Consider the following 19402-nt stretch of genomic DNA (forward strand, 5'->3'; position numbering starts at 1 on the left):
AGAGTCAAAGGTTTCTGACAACAAACTTGGTCGTTATAAATGTGCCTCTTGTACCTGGACAAGGTCATAAGCCACCAATCAGATCTGATTATTCAGTCATTTCTGAGCAGATGAAAACTGAAGCGTTACCAGAACAGGAAGTGAGTAAGTCCCACTAAAACAGCTGAGCAGAGCTTTCAGATAAAACTCTGAACGACTGACAGGTTCAGGTATGACGGTGTGATTCTCACCTGTCGCTCAGGTCCGCTCTGCTCTGCAGCTAACTGGTCGAACACGCAGCCGTAATCCTCGTAGATCTTCTGCATCTCGTTGATGTGACTCGCCACCTTCTCCATCGCTCTCAGAGCCTCTGATTGGACGACAGGGGACGCGACCGAAGGTGAGAAGAACTATGTCTACAAATCAACAACTGTCCAACAGTGTGAAGCCCTGATGGTGCCCTCAACAGGTACGACTACTTGTAAAGGTGTGTGTTGTACCTGTCAGGTGTGTGTGTTCGGGGCTCTCGGGGTTGGTCAGAGACACCAGTTCTCTGAGCAGCAGCGGATACTTCAGGACTCTCTGGACAGGTTTGATCAGGTACGACTCCAGAGAAGACGAGTGCTGATTGGTTGGATTCCTCGCCTCCAGGAACTGTTTAAAGGCTCTGTCTGTTTTTGCTGCGACAACAGATTCAAAGGTTAAAAAATCACAAAGGAACCAGGAAACACCTCCTGAATGTGGACGAGATCTTTACTCACCTCGCTCCAGAACCTTCTGGACTTTGATGTGATTGGCACAGAAGCCGCTGTAGAGTTTGAAGTGGTCGGCGTAATAAAGAAAAGATCCTCCAAGAGAGAAGAGGAGTTTCTGAAAGAGAAGAAGAAAAAAGGAAAATAAAATGAAGAATTAAATGGGAAAAAAAGAAATAACATCTGATTAAATCCTTGAAACCAGTTGAGCAGCAGAAAGCGATGAATCGACACCTTGAACTGTTCAGGTGTTTCCAGGTCGCTGAAGTTTGGACAGGAGGCGATTCTCTCCTCCAGAGTCTGAAGGAAAACTCTCTGGAAGTCCAACATCTCAGGCAAACTGCCGAACAACGCCTCCATCTGAGAGAGAGAGAGAGTGAGAGAGAGAGAGTCAGAGACACCGACCACCTGACGTCTGATTGGCTGAGGGTAAAGAGTTTCTGTACAAACCTCTTCTTTACTGAGGAAAGTCTCTTTCTGCAGCGGAGTCAGGTAGAGGTCGAACAGACAGACCAGGTCCTGACAGACGACACAGAAAACAATAGATAAATAAAACACAATAATCTGGATCTGGATCAGATCTGGATCTGGGGGGTCTGGAGGGTCCTGACCTTGACGTAGGATTTCTCGGTGTCAACCAGTTCCTGGATGACTTTACGCAGACGCTGACACACGCTCAGGTGGGCGGGGCTTGCCGGCTGCAGGCCGACCTCTCTGCCGTAGGGGTTCTTGGGAATGTCGACGTCCGCTGCTCGGCCTTCTGGGAAGGTCTGGTACAGAGTGTACACCTGCTCCATGTTCTGAGGAGGGAGGAGAGGGGTTAATGTTTCTATGACCTGAACAGTGGGACTGAACACATTCTCAAACTCTTGATCACTGCTCTGACTTAAAGAGGAACTGGGCTCAGAGTGTGTGGAGGATTTTGGGAGGTGAGAGTTGGCCGACAGAGACGAGGGATCAGAGAGAGATTAACACTGAGCAGGAGGTTAAACACTGAACAGAGCCGACGCCTCCTCTCTGATCACCAGATCTACTGAGAGGAAAAGGTACGACAACAGAAACAGAGCAGACTCACACAACTGAACAACAAACCTGTGACCATGTCCAAACATCACATCAGATTCATGACACTGATCATTATAATGTTGTCAAACTCAGTCTTAATTTTATAAATCCATTCTTAGACTCCAAATGTAACAAATACATGTAATTCATGACTGAAACTTAATGACTGAAGATTATTCATCAACAAAAACTCATAAAAACTGTGAACTTCCTGAAATCCCAAACTCACAGACTTGGTCTGATTGTTTTAGTCGACCAAGGATAAAAAAACCCAAAGATTCACATTTAAGAAGCTTGAATCTGAGAGTTTTTGTCATTTTTGCTTTAAAATGAGTTTTAATTGATTGTTACTGAGGAGAAATCATCCTGATTGAAGCTGTGAAAACAAACACGACACCTGAATCTGAACGACACAAGAGACCAACACGTACAGAAGCTTTTACTGTTACTTCCTCCTGTGTCTGGACAATGAACGGAAACATTTCCCTGGTCTGAGTTCGACCCTGAACGAGGACGAGGTTTAAACTGGAGCAGTCGCCTCATTCATCATCATAATCTGAGCTGTCAGACTCTAATAAACCTCTGACAGTCTGATAAATTCACCACTCTGCTGCGTCTGCCCTGCAGGCGCCCGGCTTTTAATGAGAGACCAGGACGTTTCACTTTAACGTCCAGGAGTTCACCTCGTCTCTGAGGACTGAACCTGAAACTCGACGCCCCCCCCACTGCTCTCTGTGTCTGTTTACCAGCAGTACGAGGCCGTCGGGCGGCCGCTGGCAGCTCAGGCAGCACGCCGCCTCGTCCAGCAGCCCCGCCATCCGCTCCACCAGGCCCACGCCGGGGAACACCTCCCCTCCCTCCTCCTCCTCCTCCTCCTCTTGCAGCATCTCCCCGTCCTCCTCTGCCGGCAGCACCCAGCACAGAGCCCCCATGGCGAGGGAGCAGGACGATGGGGACGCCTCGGCCGGGGTCAGAGGTCGCCTCCTGGAGCCGCCCCCAGAGGAGGAGGAGGAGGAGCCGGTCGGGAACAACATCTACGAGTCCTCTCTGGTTCAACGGGCGGACGCCATTAATCCCCTCGGCTCCGACTTCACAAACAAACTCCACACACACTCCCTGAAGGTGTAAGCCTGGATTATCAGTCATGTGACCCAGATGGTGTCTGAGCTCCAGGAAGAACAAGAGGATTGTGGGAGAGGATTTCTGCAGGTGGGTCTGAGGAGGTTCAGGAGGAACCAGGTGGAGACAGGTTTAGGTTTGAGACCAGTGAAGTAAAGATCCACTGAGAGGATGAGATTCTGGTTTTTTATGAACCTGACACGTATGAAAACATGATTGAGAAGAGGAAGTGAACTGACCTCAGGAAATAAACAATAAACCACAGTGACATTGTTCTGCTGTAAACACTGAACCTCACCTGTCCCGTCGACACGCCGTCCTCAGACGACCTCAGCGACCTCAGCGACACGTCGTCAAACACAGGAGGAGGGACGACGTCTGGAGTTTCACCTGGAGACGGATAATCTGTGAAACCAACAAGACGACAGTGAGAACCTCTGACCTCTAACCTGAATTTAAAGACAGGTTCTGTATTTGTTGTACCTGTGGTCCAGGTCTGGAGGTTCGGGAGGCCTGGGGGCTGACAGGGGTCTGCGGGTTCCCCGGGTTCGGGCCAGACGGCGGCGGCAGGCTCCTCCTCGGGGTCAGGTGACTCGTCTCTCTTCAGCAGCAGCTGCAGCCTCTGGTGGCTGAAGAGACTCTGCATCAGGTCCAGGTCCAGTCCGGACAGGGCGGCCCCGTTCACAGCCAGGACCTCGTCTCCAGTCCTGAGGCCTGATGGGAACCGAACACACAGAGGTCACAGAGCGGTTTAAATTCCTGGACTTTTTAAACACACACAGAGACGTTAGCTTCAGGTGTTGGACCTTCTCTGGCTGACAGTCCCAGCGGGTCGACCTCGCTGACGTAGACGTGACTTTTCCCGCCTCCGTCCACGTGACCCGTCACCGCGAAACCTGCAGGGACACACGAGGAAACAGGTCAGTGACACAGATCTACTTCAAGCAGGTTCAGATTGAACTGAAGATCAGTTCAGAGTTTTTATGTCTCACCAAAGTCTGATGCTGCGTGAGGTCGAAAGATGTTCAGAGAGAAAACGCCGAGGACCGAGACCTGCTGCTCATCACACACCTGGAGGACAGAGAGAGGAAGAGGAGTCGTCTTCATCACCGAGGGATTTATTCCATTTAACAACATCCATAAACTGTCGAAAGATTCTTTTCATTTTCTGTTTGACTGAGCTGATGGACAAAGAACAACATGCAAGTAAATGAGTCAGTGAACGCACCTGTACAGCAGCAGGACGTCCTGCAGGGGGTGCCGCCTCCCTCTGTTTGGACACACAGTCCAGTCTCTGCAGGAGGAAACAGATTTTCATGTTTTCATTAAACTTCATTTATCTGAAAAGTTGCATCCAAAGAGACATTTTAAAGAGAAATATGAAAAACATTTGACAAACTACTTTTATTCGTAGTTTTCTTTTTTTTTGGACAAATAACAGGACGTGAAAAACTGAGCTCAAATTACTGAGGTGTTAAAACACAAAAATGATCAATTAAGTGAAGAAAATATGAGTGGTCTTAAAAATCTAACTTTCTCACGAGCACCTAAATGCACCAACAAGGACAAGTTTTCAAGAAACAAGAACAGAGACGATTTATCACTGTCTCCACATCATCTGTGAAAAACACTGGTTGGTTATTCACTGAAGGGTGAGGAGAGGGGAGGAGAGGGAGACAAAGAGAGGAGGAGGAGGAGGAGAAAAAGAAGGAAAAGATGTAAATGAAAGTTACAGATGAAGCAGCAGGACACAGAAGAGACGGAGGAGGAGGCGTCACAGCTACAGGAAGACAAGGAAGGAAGGAAGGAAGTTAAAAGAGGAGAGGAGGAGCAGAAGGTCATGAGACAGCGGGAGGAGAGGAGGTGTGGAGGAGGGAGTCATTTTCTGCTTCTATAGGAGGATTAACACTCAGGGACAAAGGAATTCTGGGAGAATAAAAGGCTCTCGGACCTTTTAATCCTCAAACACTCCCTCCTCCTCCTCCTCCTCCTCCTCCCCCCTCCTCACCCCTCCAGATCAGCAGGCTGCGCTGAAACAGCTGTCTGTCTAAACAAACTCTCCTCTTTGTTCTCCTCTTCAGCGAGTTACAGAGCGACAGGTGGCACCTTTACCACTTCCTGTTTCTACTCTGATGCATTCTGGGATTGTTTGCAGCAGCCCAGATTAGAGTAAAATAAAGAGAATGTAGAGACAGATGTCAGAGCTGCAGACGGCGGCGGGGAGTCGGTGAAGTCATGACTCAGGACTGAACTAAAAATAAACTCCTCACAGTCTATCTTTAACTTAATTAAAAACGATCTGTCGAGGAAAAAAAAATCTGTTCCGGATCAAAACCAAAATGAGCCCCAGGGACTCATGGGAAAAAACATGGGGCTGAACTGTGCTGAAATTACAGGTTTGTGAAGTGGGAGCAGAAACCAGAGGAGATGCAGTCAGTCTGGAGTCTGAGGACCACCGACTGACAGTAAACACATCGTCATCGCCGTCGACACTACAACAGGTCGTAAACACACAGCTGCAGGAGTCAGGATTCAAATCTGACGTCACACATGTAAATGAATCAAAGGTCAATAATAACTTTTAGCATTTGACTTGAAACATCACTATATACCAGTACCAGACTGCACCGACAAACACGATGATTTTACACAAACACTAACAGATGGAGGCAGTGGGATTCCAGCAGCTCCTGTGTTCTGCTCAGTAAAATTCCTGTTTTTGTTAATGGAGTCTGGTGGTGAGACATAGTGATGTTTCTGGTTAAACAGAAATGATCTTCCTCTTTATAATCTATTGAACAGGAAGACTGTTACAGAGTCTTAAAGTTAGTTTTTATGAGACACAGGTTCTTTACTTATTATCGTTACTGTGTTCTGATGAACTGTTGGGTCATCACCATTTAAAACAAGTGGTTAAAAACAGATGAGCTGTTGTACTGATGGATTGAGGTGAGTCACATAAAGATGGTGGCTGAAATATCTAAACTGTAAATGTACACTGACATTTGTCCAGGAGGAACATGTGAGAACATTTTTTTACAGTAACGAGCAGAGGCAGGACTGAGTTCGGTAACTGTGTGGGCCGTCTCCTGCAGAGACGACGCAACAATCAACTCCACATGTCTCGCAGCGATGAGACAGATCTGACGGTCTCTGTGGGTCGAGACTGACTGGAAAACCTCAGTCTGTATCATCTAAGCTGATCTGAGAACAGATCCACAAAACCCTGAACCGGATCCAGCTCACAGACCTCAGCAGAGTCTGAGGTTTTGATGCTTTGAAGCAGGACACAGAGGGATTTGATTGCAGAATGTTTGGAGGCAGCATTAAAGGATAATTCAGTATTTTTTTTAAAGTGGGCCTTATTTCCCATGTTGTGTTTTTAACACTGACAGACTCAGACTGTTCTTCTCAGTGTCTGACAGCATAATGAGAGGATTCCTACAGAGACAGAGCTTTTTGTCAAAGAGTCAGATCCTTTTAGTTTAACCTGAAACATCTCTATATATCATTACCAGACTCCATTGACAAAAACAGGGATTTAACAGAGCAGACTTAACCCTAACCCAGAGCTGCTGGAATACCACTGTTTGATTGTGTTGATGACCACCAAACTCTAATGAGTTCGTCCACGAGTCCAAGTGAATGTTTGTGCCAAATATGAAGAAATTCCCTCAAAGCATTACTGAGATATGTCGTTCATGAGAATGAGACAGCCGAGTCAAACCAAGGCGTCCACATACGTTTGGCCACAGGGTGCAGAGGAGGATAAAGAGAAAGTGGAGGTTAAGTGCCTTCTCTGAGGGCAGCAGGTTTCACTCTCCTGCAGCTCTGCCTCCAGCCTCTCTATTAAACTGTATTTACACTGTGAGAGACTGTGAATGTCAACACAGAGCACGTGTCGTCGTGTTAGTGCAGCGTCCCTCTGTCAAAACTCTGAGCCAAAACAAACCCTCTGCTGTCAGAGAGAGGGGGGCTGACAGATTTATGCTCTTCTGGACTCTCAGAGTCTGAAAATAGCTCACTGTTTATCAAGAGGGGGCCCTCAGGAGCCGAGGATGATGGGAACTTCAGCTGGCCGACGCTCCTCAGCTGAAGCACCGAGCTCCAACAGGGTTTAACAAATGAAGAGAGACCAAAAAATCAGCATCATAAAGACAGAAAACGACATGTGAGATCAGCTTCGTCTGAGAGAGTTTCATCTGGAAAACGACCAGGGAGAGTCAGCAGCTGAAGGAGATGGAAAATAAGCAAAAGCAGAGAGTCTCCAAGTGCTTATGGAGCTGATCTTTGTCACACAACATTTCCAGGACAGATGAAAACTAGAAGCAAAGACAGACAACAAGCCAAGACCAGGTTCACATCCAGAGTCCTGTCTGTGGTTTAGGCAATGAAAGCTCTTTGGTTAAGGTCAGGGAAAGATGGTGGTTTAGGTTTAATGTTAATAAATACTTTTTCTGTTTTAAAGCAGACCAGGATCTTTTCCAAACCTGAACCAAGAGCTGAGAGAGTCTAAACAGTCACTACAGGGAAAATTAATGTCCAGGCGCACAAATCAACAGATGACTGGTGAAATCTGGAAGTCGTAGAAAACTGTGATAAACTGTGATAAACCTGCGGTCTATTACCTGGGACGTGGAGTGACTGGAGTCCCTGCTGCGTCTGCTCAGCCTGTCCAGAGCCTTCAGAGAGGACGGCAGCCCTCTCCTCCTGCTGCTTCCTCCTGACAGGGTCCGACAACGACGCCTCAACGTCACCTCGTCTCGACTGCACACCTGAGCAGGTAGAGGAGGTCCACAATCAGAGGTTGTGTCAGTCTGAACAGGGTCGAAACACCACCCTCTACTGATACTGCTGCTCTTACCAGGGCGTGGAAGGACGACACGGAGAAGACTCCCAGGCGTCCCAGCATGCTCTTGGAGGGCCGGCTGGCGACGGCAAGGAGGCTCTTGGGGTTCGGGAGCTCGCTGCCCTGCAGACTGGACTGGTAGCACCTCAGTCTGAACAGATCCAGGTTCAGTTTCTCCAGGTTCTGCTCCCACTGCTTGATCTGAACACAACATCATACAACAGGGTTACAGATAGTCCAGGACCAGTGATCCCAACCTAACCTCAAGAAAGAAGCTACAGTTACAGTGACTGGTAGAAGCTGAGGAAGATTCACGTCCCTGGAGCCTCAGGAAACCAGATGTTTGTTGGTGTTTTGTGGTGACAGAGCTGTCCGAGCTCAACTGAACAGTTCCTACAGAAACAGAAACATCTCTGACTCGAACAGCTGATCTGTCTCCACCTCAGATTAACTCACAGAGAACAGAGCTCTGACCTCAGAGAGAAGAGTGAGAACACATTAAAAACACCAGGTGGAAATGCAAAGAAGATCAGATCATTTACATCATTTTGTTGGCTTCAGGTTTATTGGCTGTTGTTGTTGACACTGTCTCCTCTCTGTGAGGAAGTCTGTGGTGGTTTTGTCCTTCAGCATGTGATTATCACCAATCAGTCTAATCTAACATCTCAACCCACGACCGACGAAAGGAATTTCTCCTCCCCCTCCTCCCTCCATCCTGTCCTCCCTTTCATCTCTCCTCCGTCCTTCTCTTTCCCACGCCACTTCAGTACAGACACATAAATTTCAGATGAAAATAAATGGACATCATCATTAAAAACACAGTAAAATACGACAGAGGACCTCAGAGCTGTTCACTTCTCAGGGAACAAACAAGCTTTAGAATTTACCAACCTGTTTGGTTCTCAGTCCTCCCCCTTCCTCCTCCCTCTCCTCTCCCTCCCACAGTAATTGTGTAATTGAATGTCGAGCAGTAAGATTAGCCTCTAATCTACAGTCAGAGGACCTCTGAGTTCAAACAGCAGCGCTGGGATCAGTTTCACAGTTCAGAGAAAGAGATTAACCAGCTGCTAAATGATTCGTCCAATCTGGAGTCTCTCTGTTCGTCTCTTACTGTCAGACGTTAGTTTCCATCTCAACACTGGACGTTTGATTAAAGATTTAAGCTTCTATTCAGCCGCTCACAACTCAAAGCTAACAGGTTAGAAATCTGGTGGATAACCACAAAATCACAAAGTCCTTGCCACAAACTATTTCTTTGCTGACTAGCACTGATCAGTTCTAATGTATAATACAGATGTCATGTTCACAGGGAATTATATTTGAAGTGATGATCAGATGCTACGATGAGAGCTGGTCCGCCAGGTGTTAGCCAAGCTCAGTAAAGTCGTCTGAAGTGATGCAGATAAAACCAGATCTGATCACGCTGACAGTGTTCAGAGGTAATGACGGGATGTTTGAGGTCAAGGCTTCGACGGTTGCATTATTTTGCAGAAAACCATGTGACCTTTGACAAACGAAGCCTCACATTGGAGGGAACACATCATCACTTCATTTGGGAGACATTTACTGGATAAAAGTGTCGTAAACACCCAACACTTTGTGGTTCGTTGTATTTGGTGGTTCTTGAGAAAAGGTCTGATGATAAGACGCGGCAATAAAACAAACGGTGAGGTGGTCAAACCTCCACTCAGCAGCTGTTTGGTGGAGGGTGTGTTTCTTCTCACCTTGGTTGGTCGAGCTGCTGGTTTATGCTGATCTGACACTATCCAGCTGTCACCACCTCAACATCTGGTTCATGATGATGTCACTCTCAACAGCCTCATCTGGCTCTATCGTTAGCGGGAAACCGTTTGTTGTTTCAGGCTGCCGGTAACAGCCTCAAACATCTGGAAGAGATATTAAACTCTGCTCCACGTGAGACTGAGCTCCGACATTTTTTTACTCTGCAGCTGCCAGAACATCCTCAAGGCTGATTGTTATGTAATGACTTCTACTGTTACACACAGAGAGAGTTTCCTCTGGATCTCAGAGACGCTCATGCTGCCAGCAGGACTGTAACAGCTTCATAAGATCCATCATCACTGCTGCCAGTTTCAGGATTGATGGTTTTAACACTTTTACCTGAGCTCAGTGTCTCCATGCTTCTCTCTAACTTCACTGTGTCTGTACTCAGCAAGGAAAAGGCTTCGAACACAGGACAACATCTCACAATGAGCTGTGTAGTTTATTATAACAAACTGAGCAATAAAGTCTATGTTCAGGTGAGACGCTAGCATGAAATCAAGTCCTTTTGTCTGATACTGAACCTGGTCACCAAATCAAACCATCATGCTTTCAGATTTTTCTTGATTGTCATGATGATCTGTCTGAATATCGCCTGAAACACATCCATATTTTCCAGTGTTTTTGGATGTAAACAAACCAACAGAGGCAACAGCTGTCGGCGGTGACTGCATATACTGTTCTTGATCAACACTGCATCGATGCCAAAGATCATCATTTACATCCAAAAACTGTACGACTGAACAGGGTTTACAGTCAGAACACACATTCAGAAGTGCATTGATGGTCATTTTTTGATCAGTCTGTTCATTTTTTAATCAATAAAACGTCAGAGAAAGTTTCAAAGTGATGTCTTCAACTGTCTTGTTCAATCAGTTTAGTTTGAAACCACAGAAAAAGAAGAAATTACTGTCATTTGAGAACCTGCAATGTGAGAGTTTTTTTTTTAACGTTTAGCCTTCAATCATTAATCGGTTGCACATTGTGTTCACATACACCACTGATCAAACTGATTGCTGTTAGTGCCTTGCTCTATCAACTGAACCCAAAAGGGAATTGAACCTGTGACCCCAGCAGATCTCAGAGAGTCTGACATGTTCTGGTTTCCATTCCTACCACAGTCGCTAACGACCTTAATGGGCCACTTTGACTGAACTGCCTCCCTGAACGGACAGAGCTGATCCCAGTAAACACTGACCTGGCTCTCCACGGCCTTCCTGTTCTTCTGCTCCTTGATGACGGACAGCTGCAGCTCGGCCATCTTCTTCATCTTCCCGTCCATGTCGATCTTGTGCAGCAGTGAACGGCTCTGGCAGCGCAGGAGACGCAGCGTGTCCTCCTTCCCCTGACGCTTTGCCAGCAGGGAGGCGCTCGCAGAGTGGATCGCTGTCACCCAGTTCTCCAGGTCTGTCTGGTTGGTGGCCTGAAGAGACAAGTTGGATTATTAAAGTCTTCATTAACATGTTACAAATCAGATGTAGGTCTTTTATAAAACCTATTTTCATGCACGTGAAACTCACAGTTCAGTCAGACATGTTGATGTTTTCCACCAATAAAAAGACGGTCATAAACTTTACTGTCTTCCAGGTGTTAATTCGGACTTGGTGGGAAGATTTGAGGTGAAAACAAGGAACACAGGGAAGCAGAGAGCAGCACTTCCAGGAGGCTTTAAATGTCCCCTGATGGTGTGGATGCTGATTCACAGTTCTCTGAAACAGCAGCTTTCATCTCATGACACTAACAGGTGTTTTTGTTTGGGAGGAAAACGTGTCAGAGGACGGACCGGCTCGCTGCGGGGGTCATTGTCGTAAAGAGGAGCATTTGTTGCAGTAATTAGCTGGGTGTCGTGACTCCCATTAGATGGCATTCTCCCTCCTCCACCCTCCATCTTCAGCCCCTTTCAGCTCCCGACAAAAGCTCCTTGACACCTCAGCACCATTCACCCCGCCTCCTCCTCCAACCCTCAAGGATCCATGGAGACACGATGGAGACGGATCGGTCGCCGTGTGATTTGTGTGTCTGTAAACACACTCTACAGCTGAGAACAGCGAGTTACTCTGGGAATAAAGAAGTGTTTTCTGAGCTCGTAAAAAGCGAGAGGATGAAGATCACAGAGATAAATGTTCCCATGTTGAATCAACACTGCTGCTGCCAGCGAGGACACAGGAAATGAGTGCTGTGACCTTTGACCCTCTCAAGTCCTGGTGGTTTCTGCTCATAGTGCTGAAGATCAATAGATCAATATGGGCTTATTTATTGTAGTTTCATGTAGAAGATAAATACACACATTTTCATTTAACTTCAGGGAAAAGAGGAATTATTTTCATCTCTGTTCGTCCAGTGCAGCAATAGATCCAGGTTGTAGTTAGTTTAGCTTAGCACAAAGACTGGAAGCAGAGGGAAACTGTTAGCCTGGCTCCACCTTGCAGCTCCTTTTACACTCTTCCAACTTTCACTAAATCATGTTTTTCTAGTTTCAGTAAATGACAAAGATGGAGGCAGGAGGCGAAGCCAAAACATTTCTTCAGGTGACGTCAGAGACACAGCAGCCATGTTTTTTGTGGTTTAATAGTCATAAACTGAGGCAGTAAGATGATATTCTAAAACCTAAACCTTCTAACTGAACAAATTCAGCCTCTTGTGCTTAGACTACAACCCCAGCAGGATCGTTAAAACAGATGCAGAGGAAATCCTGAAAGGTGTCCGGGGCTGTGAGCATGTTTGTGGCGACGCTGACGGCTCTGTGCTGGAGAGAAACCACAACCCTCCACAACACTACGTCCCATTCATTCACACCACTCTGGGAAGTGAAATGACAGAGTGTGATGGGAGGAGAAACGCAGCCAGCAATCAGCAGACAATCAGCAGACAATCAAGACCAAACTGAGACGATTCAAATATAGAAAGAATGAAGAGAAAACCACCGCAGATTTACTCAGTAATGTTAAAAATGTCTCAGGACCAGAGTTATTCAGGTCTGACTCTGGGTGCTGGTGAATCATGTCTGTAGGTGGAGGGAGGAGTCTGTAAACTCCTCTCTGTGGTGCGTTCAAAGACGCTCCAACGCCTGCTGAATCTTTTTCACAACCACGTTTGCTTGGTGATTCCTGCTCTCAGCTAAGTGTGAGCGTCTCTCACCTGGAACAGGTAGACGTCTCCGTACGAGTTGCTCAGACAGAAGACGTGCTCCTTCTTGGGATGTTCGGGGACGGCCTGGACGATGCTGTCGTCGGCCAGCAGGGCGTAACGAGGAGAGAGCTCCTGCTCGGCGCCGCCGCTCCTCCCGTACGTCTCGTAAAACAGCAGAGTGCAACCTGAGGAGAGAGAAAGATCAGCTGTTCCCATCATCCACCATCAACTGTTTTATTTACTCCAGAGACACGTTGTGTATTTATAGTTTATCACCTCACACATTCAATATTATTTCAGCTCAGCTTTACTAATCACTGAGTACATAAATAACCAAATCTATTTTCTTTCAAACACTCAAACAGAAACAGAAAATGTTAAGTCTGCTGCAGACTGGCTGTTGTTCTCTATGGGAGTCAAGAAAGGCTGATCTTGAAATTGTTAGTTCTCCTCGGTTCCTCAGCGTACCTTTCAGTGTGACCCAGTAGTGTTTCCACTTGCGTCGGGCGACCAGCTCCAGCTTCCCGTCCTTGTTGACGGTGATGAGGGCTTTGAAGGAGAGCCATCCGGCCCGTCGCACCACACCCTGCTCCTTCTCAAACAGGACGTCCAGCTGCTCCCCTCCTCCCAGCTCCATTCCCCCGTCCATCTCCTCCTCCCCTTCATCTTCCTCCCCCTCCTCCTCCTCCTCTCCGTCCCCCTCTGACGGCTCGGTCCGGTCGGCGGCGCTGCTGCAGCCTGTCTCCAGCTCTTGCATGAAGTTTTCGTAGATGTTCTGCCGCTGGGCGTCGCTGCTCTGGTTCAGGCTCCTGGAGGAGCCACAGTGGACCGGAGGGAACTGGTTCTGGTTCAGAGCATGGAGGGGGTTGGAGGACCACGGGGCGCTGCAGCTGACCAGGCCAGAGTTCAGCCCGTTGATGAAAACATCACTGGTGTCGCTGCCATAAGGCTCCTGAGGAGAAACAACATGGGAGCTTTAATCTGGTTTTTATTTCATCACTAAATCTGAGAGTAAAAGAGGAAGAAACTCAGATTTATTCAGCTTTTCTCAACCACTTTCTGTTGGTATTTATTTGCTGTATTTACTTTAAAAGGGTGAAATGTGTTTATGAGTTTGTTTTAGCGACCACAGCTTTCCCCTTCATTACAGTTAATTAGGTGTGAATGTGCTTCACGCTGCCCCGTCGGCTTTAAAGGAACAATCCAGGTAAGATATTAAAGGACCACTCTGCCCAGTGTTTTGACTGGAGTAAAGGTAAGAGTGATGCTGGAGTGTTCCTTAACATTTACTGGTATATATGAGGATTAGTGGCTTTACTCTGTTGTATGTGATGGTAAAATATCTCAGACTGTTGGTTGGACGATTCATGGGGTCTCCAACTGAGCTGTGGGAAATGATCATTTTCACTGTTTACTTATATTTCATAAACTAAATGGTAAAAGTGAAACAGTCGTTACTGTTGTTGCTGCTCCTTTGAAAGACGTGTGTTTGGTGGCACAAATATTTTTATCACTGACGTCTTTCTACACGTTCACGATAAAATCACCAGGGAAACAGATGCAGATGCAGTAAACAACAATATAAAGTGTCGCCTGAACTCAGGTCTGTTTCACTCTGGTTGCAGACAGGATGTGACCTCGTCCTGCTGAATGTTAACAGGAAGCGGCGTTTAATCGAGCCAAAACTCACACTGAAACTGAACTGTCAGATTACTGACATGTGTTATGACAAACATGAATCTGAGAGCTGAGATCAGATCTGTTTTCAGAGGGTGGACTGAACATTACATCACGAGTACAGTTGTATTTATGGAAATGTACAACACTGTCAGGTTATTATGTTTTGTCCAGTCACTGTGTCTAAAATAATGTTAGGTATTTGATCTTTAGTTTGAGCTTAGTTTAAGCTGCATTTTCATGGTGACAAAAGCTGTTAAATAATTTACAGACATACGTTTACCATAATAACCTCAACTACAACCTCTATGGAGAATGCTTCTACACAAAATAAGAATTTAACTGAAAAATGGCAAAAAATATTGTTCTAAAAAAGTCTTCTGTAATACTTCTCCTGAAATGGAAAACAGAAAAGTGCAAATATTTTTTAAAAGAACAAAAACTTAATAAAACACATAATAATAATGAACAACAATACACTATAACCCCAACTAACACTGTAAAACAGTTTTTTATTGCCATAGCTAATATCTATATGGAAGATTTGAAATGCCTAAATAAAATTCTTTTCATTTTGTACATTACTTCATAAAATAAAAAAATAAAAAAAAACAAAAAAACAGACAGATATTGACACAAAATTAAAGTCACAATGAGAAAAATTTATTAAAAAGTATTCATTATGACATTAGTAAATAAATATCACAATGTGTATTTAGTTTAACTTTACTTTGTTTGAGTTGTTTTTATTTAGACATTTTAAATCTTCCATACCACCACTGTCTTACCTGGATCCTCCTCTTCTTCCTGCTCAGACTTCCTGTCCAGTCGCTCAGTCGTCTGATTCGATTCTTCAGGAAGTCTTTCCGGTTGTTCCCGGCAGTGGGCGCGGCGCTAACGCACTCGGCCCTGCGGCAGGGCAACGTTAAGGAGGAGTAACGCTGCTCCAAACCTCCACCTGCGCCCTCCTCCTCCTGGATGACGTCATCCAGCAGCGCCGAGGAGGAGGAGGCGGTCCTGTGCTGCTGCTGCAGGTGGGTGGTGTCTGGTGCCGGGGGGAAAGCGGGCAGTGTGTGGTGGCTGGTGTAAACGCTGTCCAGGGACGCAGCAGGGGAGGAAACCAGGCTGAAGTCTCTCAGGTCCGGCTGCAGGATCACAGAGTCCCCAATGCCGCTGTCCTCCGTCCGACCGGAGGAGCAGGTGTTGTAGCCGGCGGCGGAGGTGAACTCGTTGGTTTCTGCAGTGGGGAAGAGGAGGGTGGAGTTAAACCCAGGTGAGATGTCCTCCACCTGAGCTGAGAAGAAGGTGTTGTAGCCGCTGCTGCTGGTGGCGGTCTCCTCTGTGCGAGTGGAGGAGTAGGTGGTGTAGCCGCTGCTATTGTCCACGCTCTGCCCACAGACGAACACGTTGTCGGCCAGCTCGGCACCGCCCCCCCAGGGCGAGTCGTACCAGGAGCCGTCCGAGCTGAGCGAGCTGCCCTTGCTGGTGCGGAGGGAGGGTTCGGCGACTGGGGCGGCGGCGGTCGTGGAGGTAATGGTGGGGAGGCCCGTCAACCCCTGTGGCTCCACAGGGACGACCCTGCTGTTGGTGAACTCCACCCTCATGCTGCCGTCTTTGCTGAGCAGCACCTTGGGGCTGCCCCCACTCTCCACAGACCTCCGCTCCCCACAGACCCCATTACTCCCCACGCCGCTCTCTGAGTATCCAAACTGACTCCTGCAGTCTCCTCTGCTGTACCTCTGAGGAGACCCAGCTCCCAGCCTGGAGCTGCCTCTGGCTGCTTTGGGTGCGTGTTCATAATGCCAGGAGGTGTATGGAGGCCCAACGGAGTGCTGGTTCAAGTAGTTCCTGCCCCGGTTCCTGCAGCCGCCCTGGTTGCTCCTCCACCAGCTGCGAGCTGACGGCACCTCCTCCCTCCTGGAGGAGAACCTGAGCGAGCAGGAGGGCTTGGTGGGAGAGACGAAGCTGCTGTGACTGTCTGTGTTTCCCATCGCAACCTGGAGGAGGATGGAGGAGGATGAAGGAGGATGAAGGAGGATGAAGGAGGATGACCTCACGAGACAGACAGAGGAAAAACTACCACTGCTGCTGTTCCCCTGCCAGTTCACAAGAACTCAGACATCAAAGAGAAAACATTGACTCGTTTGACTGATCTCAGACGAGAGAACTGACAAATGTTACTGCCAAAACTTTTACTACCACTATGATCTGTTCTACTGCCAGGGCTGGATTTAACCTGTCTGGGTCCTCGGGGCTAAAATTATCTATGAGCCCCCCGTCCCACTCCTCCTCATCTCACTCTCTGTGTATAAACCAGTGACAGTAAAGATGGATGACATGACATCTCCCAAAGCTGAGGCCAAAACCTCTTGATCGCCCCCTAGTGGTGGGATGTGGTATAGGTTGTAAACCCCGCCCCCTCCATGTTAGCTGGTGGGTCAAAGTAAAACACTGACAAAACTTGACCCAATTGTTCCCTGAGATGAATAAAATAAATAAAACCAATAGAACTTAACTGAGCTGAAATGAAGCTGATGACCATAGACCAGAGAGTAAACCTGGAGGACCCCTGAGAGTCTGAGGTCCCCATTTTGTCCAGCTGGTAATCCAATATTAATGACCGCTCCAACTACAACAACAACTACTGATGCCAGTTACTGAATCAGACGACTGCTGTACTTTTATTACAACTCCTACTGCTCCAACTATAACATATACACAGTATTTATCTTCTCTCCAGTTTATCTTCAGTCGACTGGACTTCTGTATCAGTCCAGTTCTCAGATCTTTACTCTGGCTTCCTGTCTGATGGTTTCTAAAGCTCTGAATAGTTCAGGGCCAAATTACGTTTCTGAACTGATGCTGTGTTATGAACCATCCAGACCCCTCAGGTGGTCCAGGACTGCTTTCTGTCCCTAGAGTCAGAACTAGCAGTGTTCAGTTTTTAAACTCCACACATCTGAAACAAACTCTCAGAGAACTGTAGGTCTGCAGAATACTTTCATTCTTCTATTTCATTTTTTAAAATTTATATTTAACTCTTTCATTTCTGTGCTTTTTTGATATTTTATATTTATAGTTACTTTTACATTTTGTCTTGAAAACACCTTGAATCAGCTTATTGTTGAAATGTGCTACAGGTTACAAATAAACCTTCCTTGCCTACATATAACTCTATATTTAATCCTTTTTGTTTCTTGTGGGTTATGTACTTGTTGCTTGCTGCTGCTGCTGCTACTACTACTACTGCTACTACTACTACTACTACTGCTACTATTACTACTACTACTACTACTATTACTACTATTACTACTACTACTACTACTACTACTACTACTACTGCTGCTGCTGCTGCTGCTGCTACTGTCAATACTTCTGCCACTTCTGAATTTCTCTTGCTGCTCCTTAAACTGACCAACAAACAATACATGTATATTTGAGTCTATAAATGAGCATTAAAGAGAAGTAAAGAAGTTGATCATCTCTGTATAAATAAATAAAGAAAGAGGAGTTTTACCTTTGTGTGTTTTCAGAAACTCAGCAGCTCCTTCATGCTCCGTCCTGCTGCCTCCTCTCTCTCTCTCTCTTTACTACTGAAGCTCTCTCTGTCGCCTCCAGCTGCTCCCGCTCCCTCTCCCTCTCTCTGTTTCTCAGTGGTTGTCTATGTTGCTCGCCCTCTCTCTTCACACCGGCTCATCTGTTGGGGGAGAACAGAGGGAGGGAGGGGCTTCATGAGCCTCAGCACACAGACTTTCCTTTTGTACTACCCCTCCCCTTCCCTTAAGCCTCTTCCATGACGTCTCTGCTGAAGGTTTTTTTTTTTCTCAAACCAGACCTCACTCTGTTTATTTTGGTTTTCAGGAATGCTGAGCGATTTTCTCCTCGTTTTCTCTCAGTTTCTTCCACGTATTTTTTTCTTTTTCTTTAATTGAGCATTAATCTGAGAGCAGCAGGCTGAGGTCATCGGACAGAAGCTATTTTAAGAAACTCGGTCCAAGTCCAGGTTTTTAGTCCAATACAGCAGGACCACAGACCAGGGCTGCAAGTATAGTTTATCTTCATTATGGATTAATCAAATAATCATAGTCTTTAAAATCACGGTTTCCCAGAGGTTCAAAGTAACGTATTCAAATAACTTCATCTGTCTAACTGAGGATATTCAGTTTACAAAGAGATAAAACAGAGAAAACCTGCAAAACCTCACATGGGAGAAGCTGAAACCAGAGAGTATTTGCTTGATAAATGACTTAAAATGATCATCTTAAATATTTTTTTAGCTAAAACCATCACAATCAATTGTTGTTGTAGTCTGTTTGATTGAACTGAATGATCGTTACAGCATTTAAAAAATGGGATCAAGATCAGAGACCATGACAAGTCCAAGACCAACAAATCAGATGCTTTGACTCTTGACTTGATTCAGTCGTATGTGCGTTTTGACTCTGACCAAGACTGAAAAAGTCAAAAAAAAAAAAAACATCTTCAAAAATGAGACAAGTCCGAGTCAAAACACCCTACAGACTGAGACATGATCTGACCACAAACTGAGACTGGACAGGAAAACTGCAGTCTTGTTTTAGTGCCTCGATCCACCTGTTGAACTGAACAGGACCACATGTAAATGTCTGGGTATCAAACCTTCGTGCCATTTTGGTACCAACAGAAATATGTCCACAGCACAGAGCATCAGTTACTGAAAACTGACGTTAATTGTCTCATCAGATTCATAAATCTTGATAATAATTCAGATAATTCCTGACAATGTGCCCTGTGATCACCTAAACACTTTCCTCTTGTCTGTTCTACCCTGATTTACACCTCAGCTGCAACATAAAATCTACAATACATCAAACACCATCACAAATAATAAGAAAACCAGACATCTCCTGCAGAACGATAAAGAGCTGAGGCTGTCCAAACACAAGTGCTCATTTCCTGAGCGAGTCGAGGAGAAGTTAAAGGTCACAGCGGACTGGAGGTTCAATGTTTTCTAACAGAGAGCTCAGGCAGGGCTCCGCCCATCCTGTCCCACAGGTCAGAGCTGAGGAGG

At 46.3% G+C, this 19402-nt stretch overlaps 1 protein-coding gene across 4 annotated transcripts in view; it reads right to left on the reverse strand.

The window, feature by feature from the left end:
• Positions 1-19402, reverse strand: part of LOC108882226 (rho guanine nucleotide exchange factor TIAM2) — a 42042-nt gene that overhangs the window by 4845 nt on the left and 17795 nt on the right. For 3 of the 4 annotated variants that reach the window (XM_018674593.2, XM_051071603.1, XM_018674596.2), the window contains exons 2-19: positions 17870-18049; positions 15141-16349; positions 13144-13627; positions 12685-12860; positions 10745-10969; positions 7780-7965; positions 7544-7690; positions 4144-4209; positions 3908-3986; positions 3722-3811; positions 3399-3629; positions 3214-3320; positions 1343-1531; positions 1182-1250; positions 966-1091; positions 741-849; positions 480-659; positions 231-349 (exon numbers count right to left, since the gene is read on the reverse strand). In XM_018674593.2, the coding sequence (XP_018530109.1) occupies positions 231-349; positions 480-659; positions 741-849; positions 966-1091; positions 1182-1250; positions 1343-1531; positions 3214-3320; positions 3399-3629; positions 3722-3811; positions 3908-3986; positions 4144-4209; positions 7544-7690; positions 7780-7965; positions 10745-10969; positions 12685-12860; positions 13144-13627; positions 15141-16343 (3786 nt within the window). In that variant the 5' untranslated portion in view covers positions 16344-16349; positions 17870-18049. Of the gene's footprint in view, positions 1-230; positions 350-479; positions 660-740; positions 850-965; positions 1092-1181; positions 1251-1342; positions 1532-3213; positions 3321-3398; positions 3630-3721; positions 3812-3907; positions 3987-4143; positions 4210-7543; positions 7691-7779; positions 7966-10744; positions 10970-12684; positions 12861-13143; positions 13628-15140; positions 16350-17869; positions 18050-19402 lie in introns of those variants that run through there. The other variant, XM_018674599.2, reaches the window with a different exon arrangement.

The sequence above is a fragment of the Lates calcarifer genome, linkage group LG7_1, assembly GCF_001640805.2.
Source record: "Lates calcarifer isolate ASB-BC8 linkage group LG7_1, TLL_Latcal_v3, whole genome shotgun sequence".
In the NCBI taxonomy this organism is placed as follows: Eukaryota; Metazoa; Chordata; class Actinopteri; family Centropomidae; genus Lates; species Lates calcarifer.